Source organism: Cebidichthys violaceus, unplaced genomic scaffold (assembly GCF_023349555.1).
Source record: "Cebidichthys violaceus isolate CVI_PGR_0920_01 unplaced genomic scaffold, fCebVio1.0.p SCAF_4, whole genome shotgun sequence".
In the NCBI taxonomy this organism is placed as follows: domain Eukaryota; kingdom Metazoa; phylum Chordata; class Actinopteri; order Perciformes; family Stichaeidae; genus Cebidichthys; species Cebidichthys violaceus.
Window position 1 is genome coordinate 16,505,726 of NW_027176594.1, and position 20,713 is coordinate 16,526,438.

At 40.2% G+C, this 20,713-nt stretch overlaps 1 protein-coding gene across 1 annotated transcript in view; it reads left to right on the forward strand.

Moving 5' to 3' along the window:
* Positions 1-20,713, forward strand: part of LOC137885351 (alpha-1,6-mannosylglycoprotein 6-beta-N-acetylglucosaminyltransferase B-like) — a 106,968-nt gene that overhangs the window by 75,182 nt on the left and 11,073 nt on the right. The window contains exons 9-11 of the mRNA XM_068727576.1: positions 9,712-9,843; positions 16,972-17,105; positions 18,779-18,915. Of these exons, the coding sequence (XP_068583677.1) occupies positions 9,712-9,843; positions 16,972-17,105; positions 18,779-18,915 (403 nt within the window). The remainder of the gene's footprint in view (positions 1-9,711; positions 9,844-16,971; positions 17,106-18,778; positions 18,916-20,713) is intronic.

Sequence of the window (20,713 nt, forward strand, 5' to 3'; positions counted from 1 at the left end):
GGTTTTGTAGGGGTTTTTTCGAAGCCTCTCGCTGTCTCCCCTTCAACAGTATCACTCTCTGTCTAAAGTGCTGCTGATGGCTCAGTGGGAGTGCTGTTTTTACAACAAAAAAAGCCTTTTTAAACATTTAATGTGCAACTACAACAATCTTTTTTTTTTTAAAAACACATAAACTCACGTATCGGGGACATCAGATTACTGTGTGTAAATCTTTTTAATGAATAAAAAAAAAATCTATTATTGAATTACTTTTACTGATGTTTGAGGTTTTTGCCTTTGTATCGTTTCCGTATCGATATCGAGATATTTAGACCAGGTATTGTAGCAGAGTCACAATTTTGGTTTCGTAACAACACGAGTGCAGAGCTCGTCACAGTCCCAGCTGCTTCCATCCTCTCTTCACCGCTGACCCCATCTCGCCCTCTGTCAGCCGGGACAGTGGGGATGACGTTAGTTGACAGCACTGATTGGAATGCCCTTCAACTTCTGTGTCATGCAGACTAACACACACTTGAATTCTGTGGAAATGCATTTGCACTCACAAACTCTGCTCACACATGCACACAATCTGTCGCACACATCCCTCCGGCCAGTATGGCTCTTCTGTTCTCTCACACACACACACACACACACACAGGACTGGAAAGAGAGGCGTAGACCTATGCATTACATCTTACAATGGGTATAGACCAGAGAGCTGGAGTGAGAAAGAATCAAATATCTGTATTTCTGCTTCACTTAACAAAGACACACACACACATACAGCAATAGACCTATGGGCAACATGACAGATATTAGCTCTCCACAAGCAATACACTGTGTGTTATTGCTCATATTGTGCTTTTGTGCCTCTCATAACACCCTGCTAAATGGCTCCTTAGGAGATCAATACAGTCATTTGGTATTGAATGGAATAGCTATATAGTACCATGCACAGGAAAACGTAACCAGTAACACACACTCACAAACACATGCATACACAGCATGTCACCGAGATCCTGTTGGTTGTTCACATACTACATGAGCAAAGAGTTCAACGTTTTTGAAGAAATATGTTTTGTAGTTTTGAAATATATATTTTTTGAATTTGTGAATTTGTACACTGCTCCCCTGTCTACCCTCACCCATGTATTCTCATACTCCATGGCAATGAAATGTGTGTGTGTGTGTGTGTGTGTGTGTGTGTGTGTGTGTGTGTGTGTGTGTGTGTGTGTGTCTGTCTGTGTGTGTGTGTGCGTGTGCGTGTGTTCATTCTGAGCGCTTGTTGACTCGATGCCAGCCAGGAGACAAGAGAACCTTGGGTAATTGGACTCCTGTGTGGCCCTGCAAGGCACTCGAATTGTGTCTGGGATGCCTGCCATCCTGTGTATGTGTGTGTGTGTGTGTGTGTGTGTGTGTGTGTATTGCTGATGTCTTTTTTGAACCTCTGTATAGGGTCTTTTCTGCGTGTCAGCCTTCATTCAGTACATTTACAGCAAGGCGTTGATACCTACAATGTTTATATGGACTACATGCTGTATGACTCTCTATACGTGTCTAAAAGGTTGAGCCACAATCCAACTGGATTTGAATTATATATCCTGATTTTTTATTGGGTTAAATGCTGTGATCAGTTGACTGACTTTGTGTTTGGTTTACCCAACATTCAGTCTTTCAATAAGACATTTGAAATATATACATTTGCAAACTACTGCTAAGTTATGTCAGCATCTGGGTATGTAGGCAACAGATGCAGCAAACAGTGGTGGGAGCATTCAGATCGATTACTTAGGTATAAGTACTAATACCACACTATGAAAATAAAAGTCCTGCAATCAAGAACCTTACTACAGAAAAAGTATGGAAGTATTATCAGCAAAATTTACTTTATTAAGTATCAAAAATAAAAGTGCATGCAGAATCATGCTCCCTGTCCATGTTATACTGTTATTTATGATGCTTTTGGAGTAATATTACCGCTGCATTCATTCTGCATTTTACTGCTGTAGATGTTTATGGTTTTAACAATTCTTTTCTACTTTTGGGTAGTTTGTGAGACCCACGTATCTCTAAAAAGTCAACTTTCCAGCAATGTTTTCAGCAATGCATTTTCTAGCTGAGCAGGAGGGTTTTTTTTTTTTTTGTTTAAATAGTTAATTTTGTTTAAGAAGTGGGAGAATTTTCTCAACACATACAGAAAAACGTAGTTCTTCAGTTAAAAAAAATCATAATCAGAAGAAGATACATGGCTTTCACTTTACTGGAAGGGTATAACAATTTTGAATCTATAAAGTAACTAGTAACTATAGCTGTCAGTTAAATGTAGTGGATTAAAAAGTATACAGTTGCAAAAAATGGAAATACTCAAGTACCTTGAATTTGCCTCTGAACACGTAAACAGGTGTTTTTAGTTAATCTGGCTGCTGAGACCTCTGCTCAGAACTGTGTGGACGTGTATCGACTTCCTCAGTCTCCTGCTAGCTTTGTTAAACCTGTTAGGGCGGAACTAATTACACTTTTATCATTCGTATTGGTACATGAAGATTTGTGACCTCATAAATTCCCATCAAAGCTCCAGCCCACCTTCAGTCTGAGCAGAGGTCTAATTAGCCTGAATAACTGAAGACCTTTGTGGCTGCTCAGAGGCTTTAAGCACAGTACTTAAGTCACTGTACTTACTTGTAGGTTAGATTCCACCACTGGCAGCCAACAGTGCCAGTAATGCAAATCTTCAGGTGAAGAATCTCAAAGATTAATAAATAAAGAAATAAATGTCTGTAAAGGCCCCATCTATAACCGAATGACATTTGAGCCTATGACCCACTGATGAAAGCAGTGTTGTTACGGACTGCAACTGATCCATGATCCATGCAAATCCCCACACGCTTGGCCTGCATGTGAACCGATGATTACACCTTTAGACCGTCGTAGTGTGAAATAAAGGTTTACTGACGATCGCTATCAGCCAATATTGCGATTAGGAGAAAGGTATTAATGCTTTATAGTCGCCAATCAATGATAAGGCTACATTGTGAACATCAAAAAGTGTTGAAATCAAGCCTCCAGGAATAGTGTCTATTGGCGTATTTACATGTTGGCTAAACCGTGGAATTACAACTTCCGGGTCCGTCACGTAATGCGAAGAGAGCATCCAGATTCAGTTGCTTGCCATTGAAATGTCCTGTACAAGGTGCCAGTAGAGGAGTTAATACTATACCAACCTCTATCAAAGGGTGAATTGAATGGCTGTAGGTCAGGTATTCAGTGTAGTTTCATCAGATAAATTGTCCTTTAGCGTTCCTTAACAAAAGAACAAGGGAAAATTTGACTATTTCAAGAGTAAAGAACTCATTTTCACTCTTGGTCGATATGCTATGGTTGAACAGCTGAGAAGAGTAAGAGAAACGCACTGCTGATGGAAAATGAAGAACCAAGGAGCTGCTTGTATTCTGCCATGCTGCTGTTTTCTCAGCTGTTGGTACAGTCTGTGTTTTTCTTTCTTTTCTTTTTTTCCTGTGTATCTTTCTGGTTTTCTTTTGTTTATTCTTTTGAATCCCGGCTAGCATTACTGGAATTACCCAAGCCTCTTCTCACTGGACTCACTGTTCCCGTCCTCGCTGTTATGGCAGACAGACCGACACCCGGAGTGACTGATAGACATCTGCAGGCAAACAAAAGGCCTGACTGAGCTGCAGCGCTGCGTAATGAAAATGAATTGTGCATATTATGTTATTGCCTGCAATGAATAACCAGAGATGGTGTCGGGATCATTATGAATTACAGCTTTTTATGCCTCCGCACCGGCGACAGTCGTGGCTGGAGGCATAACCTTGTTCTGTTTGTCCGTCCGTTCCATTCTGGTGAACGTGATATCTTAGGAAGGCCTGGAAGGAATTTCTTCAAATTTGGCACAAAAGTCCTCTTAGACTCGAGGAAAAACTAATTAGACTTTGGTCAAAAGTCAACGCTGCTGTGACCTCACGTACAATCCATTCTCCTGAGTGCGATATCTCAGGAACGCCTTGAGCGGATTTGACACAAACCTCCACTTGCACTCAACGATGAACTGATAAGTATTTGAAGAAACGCGTATGTGGCCATAACTCAAGAATTTATAACAATTTCACACCGTTGTCTGGAAGGATAAAATGATGAAGTGTTGACATTTTGGACAGACGTGAATGTTAACCACAACATGACTGGTTGGCGGACACGATTCCAGTTTCTGCTTTCAATGGACCACTGAGTGTTTTTATGTGCTTGATTGGGTGTGTGATACAAGTAGTGGATTTGGATACATATTTATTGAATATAATATGACTATTAAATGAGCCTGTTACTGAAATATAAAAGCCAACTCCAAGCAAATAATCTCGCCCTGTCTTGTAGCTCGATTATTTTTTCTGTCTTGGGGCATCGATAAACTGACAGTGAGTGTAACATTGTCAATAGTCCTGATATGTTGACGCATTGACATAAACACAAGCACAGATTGTCACCTTGACTCCACATCCCTAAAGAAAAGCTTATTTTCTGTTTGTTTGAAGAATATTTATTGAAGACAGAATATGATTTAGATGATGCAGAGCTCATTCAGTTAGAGCGACATTATCACCCTGTCTAAGCTCTTTTTTTTTTTTTACCTCCAATTTGCAAAATGTAAAATGTATAAAGAAAATGTTCAAGACTGCAGAAGCAGAAAACATCAGAGTGAACACATTTCTGTAAAATCACAAATATGAACACCAAACCAAACCATTTTCATTAAATACCTTATGTTACAGTAAAAGATAAATCACGTCCACATTTTGAATACCCTCATTTTGAAAGCTTCAGTGTGGGACTGAGGCTGTGTTCAGCCCTTTTGTCACAGTTCCCGACCTTCCAGTCCAAAGTCATGAGGTTTTTACAGGAGGGGAGGAGAGAGGAACTCGCAAAAAGGAATGGGCAGATGTGATTGAAGGTGTTCTTTTATGGGGGGGATATGCAATCTGGGAGGACAAAGGGTATTACAATCTGGACACAGGACGTGTTTGCTCATTGTAAAACCATTGTTGAGAACATACACTCCAACACTCACAGGCCTCACCTAAAGACATACTTCATTTTGTCTCCCTCCCCCCCTGAAAGCTTTTTCTTCCTCTCATAATCTCCACAATGGAGAGAGAGATCATCTTTGACCTTGTGCTTTAATTTTTAAGAGAACAGTTTAGCACATATATATTTAAGTAGAAGTGATTGTGCCAAGGAAGCGAGCCCATGTGTCGTCCAAAGCTTTATAAGAAGCTGTATACATCAGTGGAACTTCTCTCATTCTTGACTTAAAGCATCAGGCTTTAGGACCTAAGGCATATATTCAAATAAAACTTCTGTAACAAGGGTAAATAATACTTTTAAAAGCTTGCTGTTGCCTGTCATCTCTGAAACATGATTGGTTCTCATTGAATGGACTCTTTGAATATGCCACTCTAACTATAAGGGTTCTCTATTATCTATAAGGATGGAGGCAGACATTGTATCGCTAATGGAAATACTAGACTAATGAGGGGCACCACACTCCAGACAGAGTGCACACTTGAAATCCCATCACGCTATTCCATAATGTGTCACAGGGCTTCAAACCGCAAATAACGGCTAGCCTCTAAAACGCTCTGATGCCGGCAACATTACAGATGTGATTTTATAAGCCGCTGAGGGGTGAAATGTAAGAGTCGTGGACTTGGGAAACTTTTCGTGAATATTTTTCAACAACAAGGGCCGTGGATTTTGTCCCGTATCTCTTACGTTGTGATCACATTTGGAAGGGATCTCTTCACAGTCTGTGTGGACGGGAGGATCAATTACAGTTTCAATGTGCAAATGGACGTGTGAGTATTTTTTGAAGACGATAGTTGCATGTAATAGTTTGATGACATAGTTGGCCACGTGCATGTAAGCGTGACGCGCTGTTTATAGCTCACTCTGCACTGCTTTCATACGGTGTTTTCACCAAAGCTTATCCCCCACCCTCTGGTTCCTCCTCAGGTAATCACTGTTAGCCTTGCCAGCACTGTTGGTATTGTTTGCACTGTTAGCGCTGTGAGCACAGTTGGATGATAGCCGTTGAGAGGAAATAGATATGCCCCCAATCTCATATTAAGCACCTTTAAACTAAAAACATGATTCTGATGTTCTTATCATCTTTTCACAAAAGTACGTTGTAAAATATATTTTTTTACGCTTTACACAATGAAAAGTTACAACAATGTAGTCAAATTCAAAAGATACGTTTTTTTCAAGTTTGTCTAATTTTAGTCTTGCATTTTTGGATTATTTTTGTCCAGTTGTACTCTTTAATCATGTCTTCACAGTTGGATGTTTAATGCACCTAGATCATTTTAGTTGTGCCTTTCAACAATAGTCTAAACTTCCTGGTGCATTCAATTATATTGAAATACACACACATATATATATATATATATATATATATATATATACTGTATATATACAGAACAAAATGTACCTGGATAACCAATACATTCATAGGCTTACTACTGCTACTGCCTGACTCTGAAAGTACATTTTTTGACAAAGCAATTTGACAAAATGATCTCAACTCAAAAAACACGTATTAGTTTTCAACCACAACCCACAGTCTTCAGTGGTGAAGACAAAGACATGGAGTTCAAATCTCTAGAACAGGGGTCTTCAACGTTTGTCAGGTCAAGGACCCCCAAACTGATAGAGAGATGGAGCAGGGACCCCCTACTATATATATTGTATACAATTGTGTTTTATATTAAACTGGGCCTAGTGCCATGTATAAACATACCTTGTTATTGTGCATTCAATACTAAGCTATTCAAATAATACACAATCCAGGCTAGTCTTGTGCTGTGAGTGAACCGGTGCCCAGCTTGAGAGCTCCTGTGTGTCGCTGAATGTGTGCATTTCTGACTGAAAGATAACATCTTCGGCCTCCATGTATCCATTCGCTACAATATGTTGGATTCATGTTAATGTGTATTTAAAGACATTTCAATTTAAAAAAAAAAATAAAAATGTCTAATCAGCCAAAAACTTTGCGACCGCGGACCCCCTGTTGAAGACCTCTGCTCTAGAAAAAGCTAGTAAGTGGACCTTGAGTTAAGATGATTCTTAGTATTCATCTCAGTACATCAGACAAAAACACCCCCTACCCATCTCACTACCACATCTTTCCCTTCATTCACTCCATCAAACTCTGTTGTCTTTGTGTTTTCACTGCTGCCTTGCAGTGTTTAGCAGCCGCCAGCAGAGCTCGTGTAAGTGCTACCGCGCAACACTATCAAATGACCCTTTGGACGAGCAGTGCAGCCAAAAAAAAACTCCAACGTGAAACTAGCATAACAGGATGAAGCGTACGAATCGCATTACGGTCTCCATTAGCCTTTGGCCTCATCTGTCACAGAAATAAGAGCTAAGTAAGAGCTAGCAGACCACTCACAGGTCAGATATCCAATAGCAGGTCTGTCTGCATGGTAACAGAGAGGCCCTTAGTCGATCAATAACTTGAAACTGAGTCAAACAAGGATGGGAAACTGGACACAGTACATCACACACTTAAATAACATCTCTTCCCTACTTTTTTATACTGCTGTGTGTGTGTGTGTGTGTGTGTGTGTGTGTGTGTGTGTGTGTGTGTGTGTGTGTGGACGTACGTGTGTACCAACACAGCAGGTATACACACACAAGCACTTATACAGATAAGCACCTGACAGACACACACACACTACCTCAACACATCAGTTACTCTCTGTTTTCTCTCTCTCTCTCTCTCTCTCTCTCTCTCTCTCTCTCTCTCTCTCTGTCCCTCCATCCATTTACCATCTGTTGTTGTTGCTGATGTTGCTGCTGTAACGTTCAATTCAGCCAAGTCATTATGCATTCAGCTCTTTTCATCCTGTTCGTTTGAATGATATTTTGCCAAAGGCCTCCCCAGCGCGCCCTGGCTTGACTTTGATTGAACTCAGCATAACCCATACGATACCATCTGATCAGCAGACACACTTTTAATTCAACTTTCAGTCAAAACCCCTTTTTTTCCCCTTCACTCCAGGGAATTAGATTTGTCTTTCTTTGATATGAGTAACCCATTCCTAGAGCAAGGGAAGATAAACATGGGCATTTGATTATTTCACGTCGCCTTGTTTGGTTACTTTGTCACGCAGTCAATCCGATTTTTTGAAGTCTATGCTGCTGGTGGTCTTAATCAGTTTGGCACACAATGCAAAGACTTACCTCAAGCGTGACTACTACAGTTCATCTTGGTTTGAATTCCTCTTCATGCTGTGCTCCAACTCTGGCCCCATGCAGCCATCTATACAGTCTGTTTCTCTCACTTGTGTCAGTGTGTAGCTCAGCGGGTTGAGCTTAACAGCTCCAGGCTTAAGGGCTTTGCTTTCCTTCCAGGCATTCTATAAATGTTTACTTCTGGTGCGATTCTTTCAAAATGTACTGCCCATATTTTTGCCCGAATACCTCACTGCTGTGGTGCGGGCACTTCTTAGAGATCAGCTGTCTGTCAAACAGGATTTTTCTGCTGATGAAGTTAAGTGTCTGGAGTTGGCGCTCTTTGTCTATTCAGCTATATGCCATGTCATTCCATCCAACACGTTCTATTTCCTAAGTGGTTTGACCGATCAACAGACGAGCACGTCTAAACACATTAAACAAAATTAGAGATGTTGACTTGTTATTAAAAGTATGTAATAAGCATCAAACTTGGGGCCAGCAAAGCCAATTAACCATGTGGTCAGCTTTAAATGCATGCAGATGCCGGAAGTCGCTGTACTGTGCTGTCCAGCATACGATGAATTCACACTAAATGCTGCAATGCAATTTACATCACTGTAATAAAATCATCTCAATACTCTAAACCGATTTTAGAATTAAAAACAACAGTATGGCGAGTTGAACACTAACCCACTACATGAGCAGCAAAAGATGATAGTTGCCAGAGCAACAGAAAGAGAGAACAGGCTCATTAAAGGGTTATTATCCATATAAATGGAGTGGTATGACAACATATACAAAGTTTACAAACTTTAGAGAAAACCCTTACAGTATCACATCTCGGGTCTCTATTATAATAAAGATCTCTAACATTGTCAGCACATCTAAATGTAATTGGTGTGAGATTGGCCTTTACCTGATTACTGCCCAGCAGCAGTTATTAATGACAATATGGACTTTAAGCTTCCACTCCTGTTAATTAGCTACTGTCTGTGACTCGACTCTCTATTATTAGAGTCCGGGCTGACAGATGACCAGTGATGGAATAATGGACTGGTAGACGTTGACTTCCAGCATTATGTGAACACGGAATAGAAAAACTTAATCTTGTAGAAAAACAATAATAAAGCTCTAATACACATTTGTATAATACACTAATGAATAACATCGAAATAAATGTTCCACTGGTAGGTTTTTTACCACATGAAAATACTCCAGAAAAGGGATAAACAGTAAAATATATAAAAAAAGAAGTTTGTTAATGAGAAAAATAAATACAGCACCAGCAGACAATGCTGTACTGTATCTTCACCTTCTCTTTTCCGTTCCTTTCTGAAACAAAACTAAAAAGTCAATAATGAATGCTTGCAGTACAGTCTTTTTGCTCACACTATTTTCGGAGTGGACCTTCTCTCTTCTCTGGCAGTCATGTTTCCCTGCTTGTCTAAACTCTGCGTTTTCTTTATGTGTGTGCTGCAGGTTCCTCGGTGTGCCCCCAGGCAGAGGCAGTTGCCCGCTGACCGGCCCGCTGCCCTTTGACCTCATCTACACCGACTACCACGGCATGCAGCAGATGAAGCAGCACATGGGGCTCTCGCTCAAGAAACACAAGTCAGTGGGTGTGCATTGTGCTTGTGTGTGCTTGTGTGGATTTATATATCTCTGTTTTTTTCACTGTATATGTAGGTGCGTTTGTGTGCCTCAGCAATTTTCCAGGCAGGCGGGTGGATTTAATGGTTGCGTTTATGGATTAATTATTGCCGGTAATACGCCTCACATGTCTCTGTCCAGATGTCTGATTGTAATTCATTCAGCTTGTTAAATTCACACACTTTTTCTGTCAGACAAACACACACACACACACACACACACACACACACACACACACACACACACACACACACACACATACACACACATACAGTTAAAGACAACAAAATACAAAATTATTTTGTCTGTTGTGATTTAATGGAACAGCCTCACAATGCACACACACACAGACACAAACACACACAAACTGGCACTGTACCACCTGTCAGGCACCATTACTCTTCACAGCAAGAATAATATGAATATCACAAGTAGTACGAGATTGGATGCATATGAGAAATTGACAACTCAACATGCATGCACATTGGGACATGCGAGTTCGAGGGTGGACCGATTTCCAATCAAACCGTGTTTCCGCAGCTTATCATTGCTATTGTTTTAGTGCACTCTGAGGCTCACTGTCAGCTGCAGGGTGGCGATTAAACACAGAGAGAAGAAGAGACAGGAAGAAAAACAGGAGACATCTGCCTCGTGAGAAAGGAGAAAGATTAGTGAGACTTTAAAAAGAAACAGGCTGAGAGGTTGTTGTTTTTTGTTGTGCTGTTACCAAAGTGTGTGCTTAATTGCTATAAAGATGGAACAACTTGGAAACTAGGCCATGACAGTCATGAGACCCCAGCAACAAAACAGTAAAGTAGTACCCAATTCAAGAACTTAAAGTGCCACAGTGCATTTGAAAAAAATCATAATAAAAACATCAGCTGCACAACCCTGCAGAGCACAGCAATACAAGCGTGTGTTATCTTCAGAGGTCTTCCATGTTGTTTCCTGAGAACATAATACACAAGATTGAAAGTCCAGCTTGAGCCTTGTCCTCTCCAGCCCCTTAAAAACAGCTTGCAGCCACCCCCCTCTGTCCCCCTCAAATCTCTCCCTGTCCAATAAATTGGCACCTCTGTCCTACCTCACTGTATGTGGTGGCAGCAGCTGACATTTTGCTTCCCCTTGTTCTTGCTACCAGCATAAAGAAACAACAGTGAAAGATAAAAGGAGGTGAGGGCCTGTGTGAGTAGGGGGCCAAATGAAAGAGAAGAGATAAAACAGTGAAAGTGTGTGGAGAGACGGCAACAAAGGAGAAAAGAGAGAACAGAGAAAGAGAGATACCACCAAAAAAAAAAAAACAGGAGTGGTCTAGAGTCGACCTGGCACCACATATAAAGGGCCGCTCCACGTATGTATTTTTAAAATCCAATTATGAGAGAGAGAGAGAAAGCATTACGGGTGGGCTGGGGAGCTATTTCTCCCAGCACACAACCTGTTTTGCTATCTCTGTCTTTCTCGTGATTTGTCTCTCTCTCTCACACATACACACACACACACACACACACACACACACACACACACACGCACTCACACAATTCCCCCCGACAGGGTGCCAGTCAGCCAACAGTCTGCACCTAATTGCTTGCTGAGGTCAGCAGTCCTCCCACTCCGTCGTTACAGCGCGGAGTTTTGATTTCTGCTTTCCCTAACAGAACGTGACTTTAAGTGTTTGTAAGAGACGCTCTTTTGTTCGCACAGAAAGCTCACGCCAGGGAATTATCTGAATGTTTGGGGCGATACGGATTCGAACGAGGAACATCTATCTTTGCTGATTTCAATTATATGAAGAAGGATGCCCACCCAGGATATTCGATTCTTTGGTCAGGTGCAGATTTATTAATGCATTAGAAGCTTCAAAGAATTCCCTCGAATTTACAGTCGGGTGTATGACGTGTCACCTAGACCAATCATTTGTATTGATCTACTGTATAGCAAGAAAAATATACTCTCTTTTTTAATTTCCCCTCTCTGGTATATACTTATCATGCATTTATGCCTAACCTCTTCATCCATTTATTTTAACCCAATAATTCCACTATCACCAGAGGTTTAGGACAGGTAAATGACATACTAATTTGCCTTTCTCTCCCTCTCTCTCTCTCTCTCTCTCTCTCTCTCTCTCTCTCTGTTTCTCTCCCTCTCTCTCTTTCTCTCTTTCTCTCCCTCTCTTTCTCTTTGTGTCTCTCTCTCTTGTTGAGCCCTGTGGGCTGAAAGGCATTATTAATCAAGTGCTCTGAGCTTCGGGGCCCTTCAGCTCCCTTTAATTACTTTGGTTTTACGTTCCCACCGACATCCACAATCATTTATTATGCCCGGACAACACGATGCTGTCCTGTTTTCGGTTTGTTGTTGTGTTTGTGTGATTGCGTGCAGCCGAGGGTGTATCGCTGCACGTAAAAGATGCTGAAAACCGATAGAAGATAGTCTTAAATCACACCCACTCATCTGATAATAGGACTAGCATATTGATTTCCTCAGCAGGTTGAATTTACTGCTCTGATAAAGGCTGATCAGAGAAGATATCCAAGGGAAGGCCTGAAAGAAAGAAAGAAATCTGTAAGACTCCAGACGAGGTGTCAGTAGCTGGCTGTTTGTTGTGATTATGGTAAATGGTCATCTCGCTCAAACTCACTTTAACTCATTAAGAGTATTTCTTCAAGGTGAGTCTTTTTTTCTGCCCTATGCAACAATAATTTTCTGGTGCTTTACCAACAATCCAAACGTTTTAACAATGATAGAAACAGATAAAACACACATACACACACATACGTACAGACAAAGAAAATAATAAATACGGAAAATAGAATTATCACCTTGTGGTCGTATGCCTTCGCCAACCAGTCAAGTTGTCACTGTGCAACTGACACAATTAGCATATCAATTCAGGTCCAAAATGTGTTTTGTGAAGTTACAGTGACCCTGACCGGTGGGCCAAATTTGAAGAAATTCCCACAAAGGCAATCCAGAAATATCGCGTTCACGAGAATGAGATGGACATCGAGACGGACAACCTGAAAACACGGCGGTCTCTGAAGCGGAGGCATAAAAAACCAACAATGATGAAAGTGCTGATACAATAGTTATGATATAATAACACCAAGCAGCTGCCGTGATTTAAATCAGTGTTATAACCTAATGTTGGCTTGACCACAGTCATCTATTGATGCTGGCATGGTGCTCTTTATCTCTGATAAACAGAATAAGTAATAAGAAGAAACAACCTTGTGTTTACACAATCAAAGGAGTTGATTCATATTGTTATCTTGAGTTAACAAATATCATTTTTTTTTGGATCTAAAATTAACTTTGAGATAACAATTGCTTGCACGGCCGTTCTCTACTTCCATACACTTGGAATGAAAAAAACAAGTGATTTCATTTTCTTGGTCAAAGGTCAACTTCACACATTTCTCAACACATACTATAATAGAACATATACTGTAGTCTATCAATCAACCTTTAGGTCTCTGGACAACACTTTAACAGCTCCTGTGACATAATTAATATATATATATATATATATATATAGTCACTTGTTGTATATATGTTCTTCTTTCGTCATTCAGGGTTCTTCCCAAACGAACAGTGACCCTCCTCTTAATTTCTTCACATGCCTGTGCAACCTGTCTTTGAACAGCGCTCTGTGAGCTACACAAATAGTGGGTTTTATAGTTATTCAGGATAAACAGGAGGAGAGGGGAATTGAGCACACAAAAGAACAGTAAAAAAAACAAATGGCAAAAGTGTGCAATTCCCTGCATAGGATTGTCAGCTCTCAAAATAAAAAAAGTTTAATTCGCCCCACTGCACAACCTTCAGCAAATCATTTTTTTATATTTAGTTGCTGTAATTTGTGCACTGTGAAACCGAACCAGACTAAATATAAAACAAACCAAAAGTGTAATTTTCTCTTTGATTCGGACCAGCCAAGTATGTTATTAGATGACACAATATGTAATCGCACATTGTAGCACATACAACGTTAATGCATTCAACGGACATATGGTCAAGTTTGAGGATTTATTTCTTTATCTTTATTATACTGCACAATAACCAAATAAAATCATCGTCATCATCATCATCGGTGTCATCGGTAAAAGAAAACATTAGACATAACAGTGACATTTTTAGTATAAATAGTCTGTCTTAGCTTTATCGTGCCGTTTCTCGAGGCTGCAACTGCTTTTCCTTCAACAGGGAGGCAAAGAAGCGAAAGAGAGACACAGAGATGGAAATAAAGAGACGGAGGCTTCTGGAGTGACGGCAGTAAACTGGCACCAAAAACTTTGCAGCTCACGCTACCTCTGCGTTAGGTGTTGCGTTCAAATGTGGGCCACGTGGGTTGAATGAATGGTCTGCTGACGAACATGGTTATCTGAAAAAAAGAACGCTGATTGGAAAGGCTAATTGCTCATTGGGCAGGGTAGAGCAGAATGAATAAAACTGCCTGAAATTAATGTATCTAGGTTTTTCTTTCAGTCAAATCTTGGTTTTGTCTTACTCCCCCAAAGTTAGAGCTGAAACTCAACTGCGGGTGCCAACACACCACCCTGCCATATCCCCTTCCCCCCCGGAGGACTGTTCAGCCTTGCTGAGCAGCCGTTTAAACCAGATTAGCCCCATACTCTGATCTCCCGATAGATATGCAGCTCAGCTACTCCTCCGCTTATCCCCTCTTCTTACACTCCTTTTTGTTTTTCCTTCCTTTGGGGACCTCTTTTCTGTGGACAGAAAAATTTGCTCCATTTCAGAACTGACAATATTTGATAGCGCAGGTTGGAGGTTGTTGTTAATAATTCATCGTCAGCTTTCTGTTATCCTTTCAAAATAGACACAACGTTTTCCGCAGAATCTCATCCTTAATGCCTCAAAACAAGGCTGAGCAGATAAGTGCCTTTTTTTGACTCTCTAACTGATAAGAACATGTTTATAAGCTCCTTTCCGACATAAATCACTGTCAATTTATTGGTTTGCCTCTTGGATGCTGCAGTCATCGACAGAAATATCTTGGAATTGTCAAACAAGATGTGTTGTGTCTCCTTCTCTCTATCAAGACTGGAGAGCAATATTTTTACACGGTACAATATATAAAGAATCACCCAAGTGTATGCCTGGGCAGCAGATCCCTGCAAATGCAAAGCTAAATGTTGTTCTTTGAAATTGTGAACATTGAAAGTGAGGAAGAAATTTTGATCTTGTAAGATGACATTGCTTGTTCAAGAGAATAAGTACCTTTGATGTAGAGAATATGACATCTCGTCCCGGTTTTCTAGTGAAGCCAGGAATACAAGACTGTAATAATACATTATATACTGTGGGCAGCATCAACAGACCAGAAAACAGGATAACAACAAGACATTATTTGAGTTAGGAGGTAATTGCAACTTCATGTTTCTGAACAGCAAAGATCGGAAATTGCGCACTAAAATACAAGAAGACATGCAAGGTTATTCAGTACGCCACTTATTCAAGATATCTAAATATATTAGAATGTTAGCATGTGAAAATAGATACCTCATGTACAACTGCAGGGCCAGTGGTGTGGCAGGAAACAGTTAAGCAACTTTTTTTAATGATGAATGTCACTGGACTATCTCTGTCTTTCACTCTTTCACACTTACCTATACACACACACACACACACACACACACACACACACACACACACACACACACACACACACACACACACTCTCACACAGTTATCTGCCAAGAATGAGTCTCAGAGCTGAGAAAGTGGACTCTGCCACCTTTAGCTCCTGTTAATCCCCCTGAGCTAACAGACTGGCCAGATTGAAAACACTCACTGGTACAGACAAGGGCATCGTGAGCTTTGTGTGTGTGTGTGTGTGTGTGTGTGTGTGTGTGTGTGTGTGTGTGTGTGTGTGTGTGTGTGTTTTGTACATGTACAACTCTCTTTGTGAGGACCAATTTGGGATTTAGACCTCAGAGTGAGGACATTTTAACCGGTCCCCACTTTGTGTGAAGTGTCAGACTTGGTTTTAAGTTTCAGGATAGAATTAGATTAGGGTTTGGGTTAGTTAGATTTTGGGGTCAAGCATTTAGTTGTGCTGGTTAAGGTTAGGGTGAGTTAAGGTGAGGGAATGCATTATGTGTCCTCACAGAGACAGGAGTACAAGGTGTGTGTGTGTGTGTGTGTGTGTGTGTGTGTGTGTGTGTGTGTGTGTGTGTGTGTGTGTGTGTGTGATTATATGCACTGAAGCACAGCCTCATTGCTTTAGTGTTTAGTGGCTACGCAATTGTTAGCTTTTGCTTTTTTTCTTACAAACCTGCAGATATGTACTGTAATTTGTACGATTGTGCTAAATATTGTGAGCATTTTGTGCTGTTAGTAGTTTTCTGTCATTAGGCCTCTCATCAAAGCTGAAAACAGAATTATACCACACAGGGCCAAATTTACTAACTTGAAAGTGCAAGAAAAATTTGTGCCATGCATTCAGTTTCTGCTCACAATCTGCGTAAACCTAGTGTGTAATTTAGTCAGCACAACCGTGCATGCATATCCTGTAAGTGAGGCAGGGCTCGGATTAAAAAATGCTAATGATGTAATGCAGATTCAAGATTTCAAAATGTCTCTGCTGCACCAAAAAAAATGTCTATTACTCCAAAAATTTTAGTTTTTGCAGGACGTTAACCAACCTCATTGAAAATGAGACAGTGATGAAGAGAGATGAAGAGAAAAAGAGAAATTTAAGTACACACAATGAATGAGAAGCATCACTTTCATTTATGAGGTTTCTAGACATTGTGTCTAAACAAAACAAACAGTTGATATTTTGGCAACACTTTATTTCAGCCAATTTATCATGTATTAGCTGTTTACAGTATCAACAATTTCCAATGCTTTATAACACTTTATAATGTACTTAAAAGCAAATAAAAGGGAATTTTAAGTGCTTATTGTTTTATTATATCGCTTCTTAGTTTGTCAACAATTGTACACGATAATGATGTATAAACAGCTATAATTACATGTGATTTAATTACATGTTGCCTATATTTTTTGTTGTACATGGGAGACAATAGGAACATTATGTTTCTAAGTGGTTGTGCTGTGTCTTTACAGATGTCATATCCGAGTGATTGACACTTTTGGGACGGAGCCAGCTTACAATCATGAGGAGTACGCAACGCTGCACGGCTACCGGACCAACTGGGGCTACTGGAACCTCAACGCCAGGCAGTACATGACCATGTTCCGTAAGAACAAAACCTCATCAACAGATTGATTTCATTAGTGTTTCGTCTTCTGTAGTACACTATATGTCAGTATAGTAATGGTTGTGTTACAGTATTGATAATATTGATTCACACATTTCATATCATATCTCACACCTACAATAGTATATTAGGGCTTTTCTCGGTAAAACAAATAAATAAATAAGCCGGGGGACGGTGTCAATATTCTGAGAAAGATTAAAGTGGTAAAGCCCCGGTCTGAATTAGGTTGTGCCTAAAGTAGTGTTCTCATGGTAAGGATGGTCTATGAATAAGGCGGAGGTCCAGAGAGATACATATAGGCTTGTTCTTTCATCCTCTTTTTTTGTTCTTTTATCAACATATATTAACACTAATATAATTAACATATTTTGCATTTGGCGGCTCACATTAGTGCTGTGTTTAACATCAACAGTGGCATTTGTGATATGATGAAGTGGATCCAGCCTTATGGTTCCTTGACCCATTAAAAAAAGCACAATTGTTTTGAGTTTTTTCTCCTAAATATATGGCTTTATAAACTCAGAGAATTATACAGTATGAGTTTGTTTCTCGAAAAAAAAAAAGTTTTTTTTTCAATCAATCTTGCAAATTCCAAGTTCCGTCCTGAAACATAACCCCCTGGCTCCTTAATACTTTATTTTTAAATTGTTTTTACCAAAAATTGCCTTAATATGCTGTCACACCTATCTTTTCTATAAAACCAAAACATTTGAACTTAATAACTCGACAAAAGATGAAAGTTAAAACTGTCGCACAACACACATACACACAGATCTGTCACCAGTTTTGACAGTGTTTTCACTTTTTTTGACAGGTCTGGCTGCTTGTTCACATTAATTTGGATAAATGTGTCTAATGCAGCTATTTTCAGCAACATCGCAGCTTCAAGCTGTGTCTGTTCTTCATCACATCTGCTTTCCTCTTTCTGATCCATGCTACACAATACGTCTGATCTGCTGTTTTCAAAGCCCTCATTGTTGTTTCCTCACTGCTCTCGACTGAAACACTGACAACTGAACTGTCTTCTGCTCTCACATTCACTACTCAGCTGTAGTTGTGGCACAGCAGGATCATCACACGTGGCCCAATGCAGACGCCAACGTCTCGCACTGTCCTAAGCTATTACGGCTGACTCGGCCTTTATAAACGGCTCCATACTCACTACCTGAGAGAGCAGCAGGAGCCATGATTTATTACTTTTATTCATTTTATAAGAATTCACACGGCAAAAAATACAAATTTGCATTGACTGTGAAGATGCGATAAAAAGCTGTAAAGACATGAATGTACTTGGTTTTGATTACGTAAAGTTAAAGTCAGTACTTTAAAAACCATTTCAGTACACCATAATACTGCCAAAACCATCTCAGCCTCACATAGCCAACAGCAGCTGGCTTTCTGACGATCACTATTAATAATACTTAGGGGGTCGACAATCACACCGACTTAGCCAGTGAACTGAAGCAAACAAGGATGTTGTGCTGTTTTTCTGTCTTTCTTCACTGTCTCTCTCTAACAACGAAACTTTATTTCTCTCTTTCTGTTTTGTTCTCTCCCTCGCTTCACTACTATCCTGCCTTACCTTACTACTCTCTCTCTCACACACGCACACACACACACACACACACACACACACACACACACACATTCAGCTCACACGCCAGACAACTCATTCATGGGCTTCGTTTCGGAGGAGCTGAATGAGACGGAGAAGAGGAGCATCCAGCAGAACAAAGTCAACAACATGGCTGTGGTGTACGGGAAAGAGGCCAGCATGTGGAAGGTACAGGCAACAAATCACTGTTCAATGTTTCCACGGACAAAGTAAAGGAATTTCCTGTATATATCAGTATATATATCAAATGCATGTACACACATATATGTACACACACTGTACATATATGTAGGCAACCATGAATTTCATGTATGCATATATATAAAATCATGTACAAGTACAGCCTTGCACACGTTCTGCAACATCTCACAAATACACACATGTATATTGTGTATGTATGTTCCATACATGGAAAGGGCTCTGTGTTAAATAAAAAAAAAAAATCTCTTTCAACGTAGAAACACACACTCATTCACAAACACACACACACACTCACACAATACCCCCCCAAAATGTATTGCAGTGAAAAATACAATGACAGCATTTTGCACAACCCCGTTGCTTTGCACCATTACAGCTCAGCTTCATGCGGCTCAATACATACAATTGTGCAGCTTTAATTTACAGGCAATTTTCCTCTCAAAAGCTGCCTGCTTGTTCCTCTGCATATTGTGGAGCGGCACAGTTGTGCCTCCATTATACAAAATATTATAAAGATGTTATTTGCAGCACTTTCCACAGTGTGACTTTTGAATTCCCTGGGTTTCTTTATAGCTGTGGCTTGTGAAAGAGACGCGCACAAAAGCGAGATGGGGGGGGGGTTATAAAAGTACAATAACTTAATCTACAAAAGCTTGGTGAAAAGGCACAACATGTACATTAATGATTATTTTTTTGTCTCTGGTCTCTCTTCTTTGTTCTCCCCATTGTTGTCTGATTTAATTTTCTTTCTTTTGTGGTGAATCCGGCTGGATGCTCACTAGCTTCAGGTAAGAGCCTGCTACTTTCACCACTTATTACTCTTAAGCCATCTCACAGCCTACACACATGCATGTCTTTGTATCCCCTTTACTTGTCAGAAGGCACAAGGACTGGTCAGTTCAGACACTCATTTCAATTTGATTCTATCTGAACATGCCTTGGAAAATGTGGCCAACACAGCACTAATGATGGTGTTGGTCTTCTCAAGTGGCTCCCACCTTATTCATAGCTATTATATCAGCATTTTGTGTTTCGCCGTCTGCAAATGAGAAGCTTTCTTTTGTCTACCTCCGTCTGAAATCAAGGATCCATTGTTAACTAAATTCACAAGAATATTGTGTGGACAGATCTTTGTAAACAACATATTTGACATGCGAGAAAGGAAAGCTTGAAAGGTGTATCAACAGTAAGGAGGGTGAGGCTCATCAAACAGACCCTTTTACAGCTGACCTCATGATTACATCACGGTTTCAGCTGGAGGCCAAACAAAGAAAAGACTGGAGGCAAACACAAATCACCTTTAGACTAGTAGGCTAAAGCTACACATCCAAAATGTCATCTTGGTGTGTTGTTGGGTGCTAGAATCAATATTGCATACATTTTAGATGGTAAATTCTGTTCTGAGGCTCTATGGGAGCTACAATATCTGCAGAATGTTTCAGAGATGGAGAGAAACATGTTTCATATAGTTTAGCTTAGTCTTCCACTAACCTCATCCGCCGTCACGGCTGCTGCACCTCAGCAGGCTAAATCATTATAGAGATTGAGAGATGACCCGCACCTTGACTTATTCTCTGTAACCAGTGTAGGATGAGAGCATGTTGGAATTAGCAAGAAAGCTCATTGGATGGCTAGTTATCTAGCTTGCTAGTTCCACCATGCTTTCATGCAACATTACTGAAAATGTTTCAAACATAGTTGTCACTTATCTGGCGTGAGCCATGTGCTTTCCTACACTAAGACAAGAGCGTGTGGATGAAGCATTAAATTA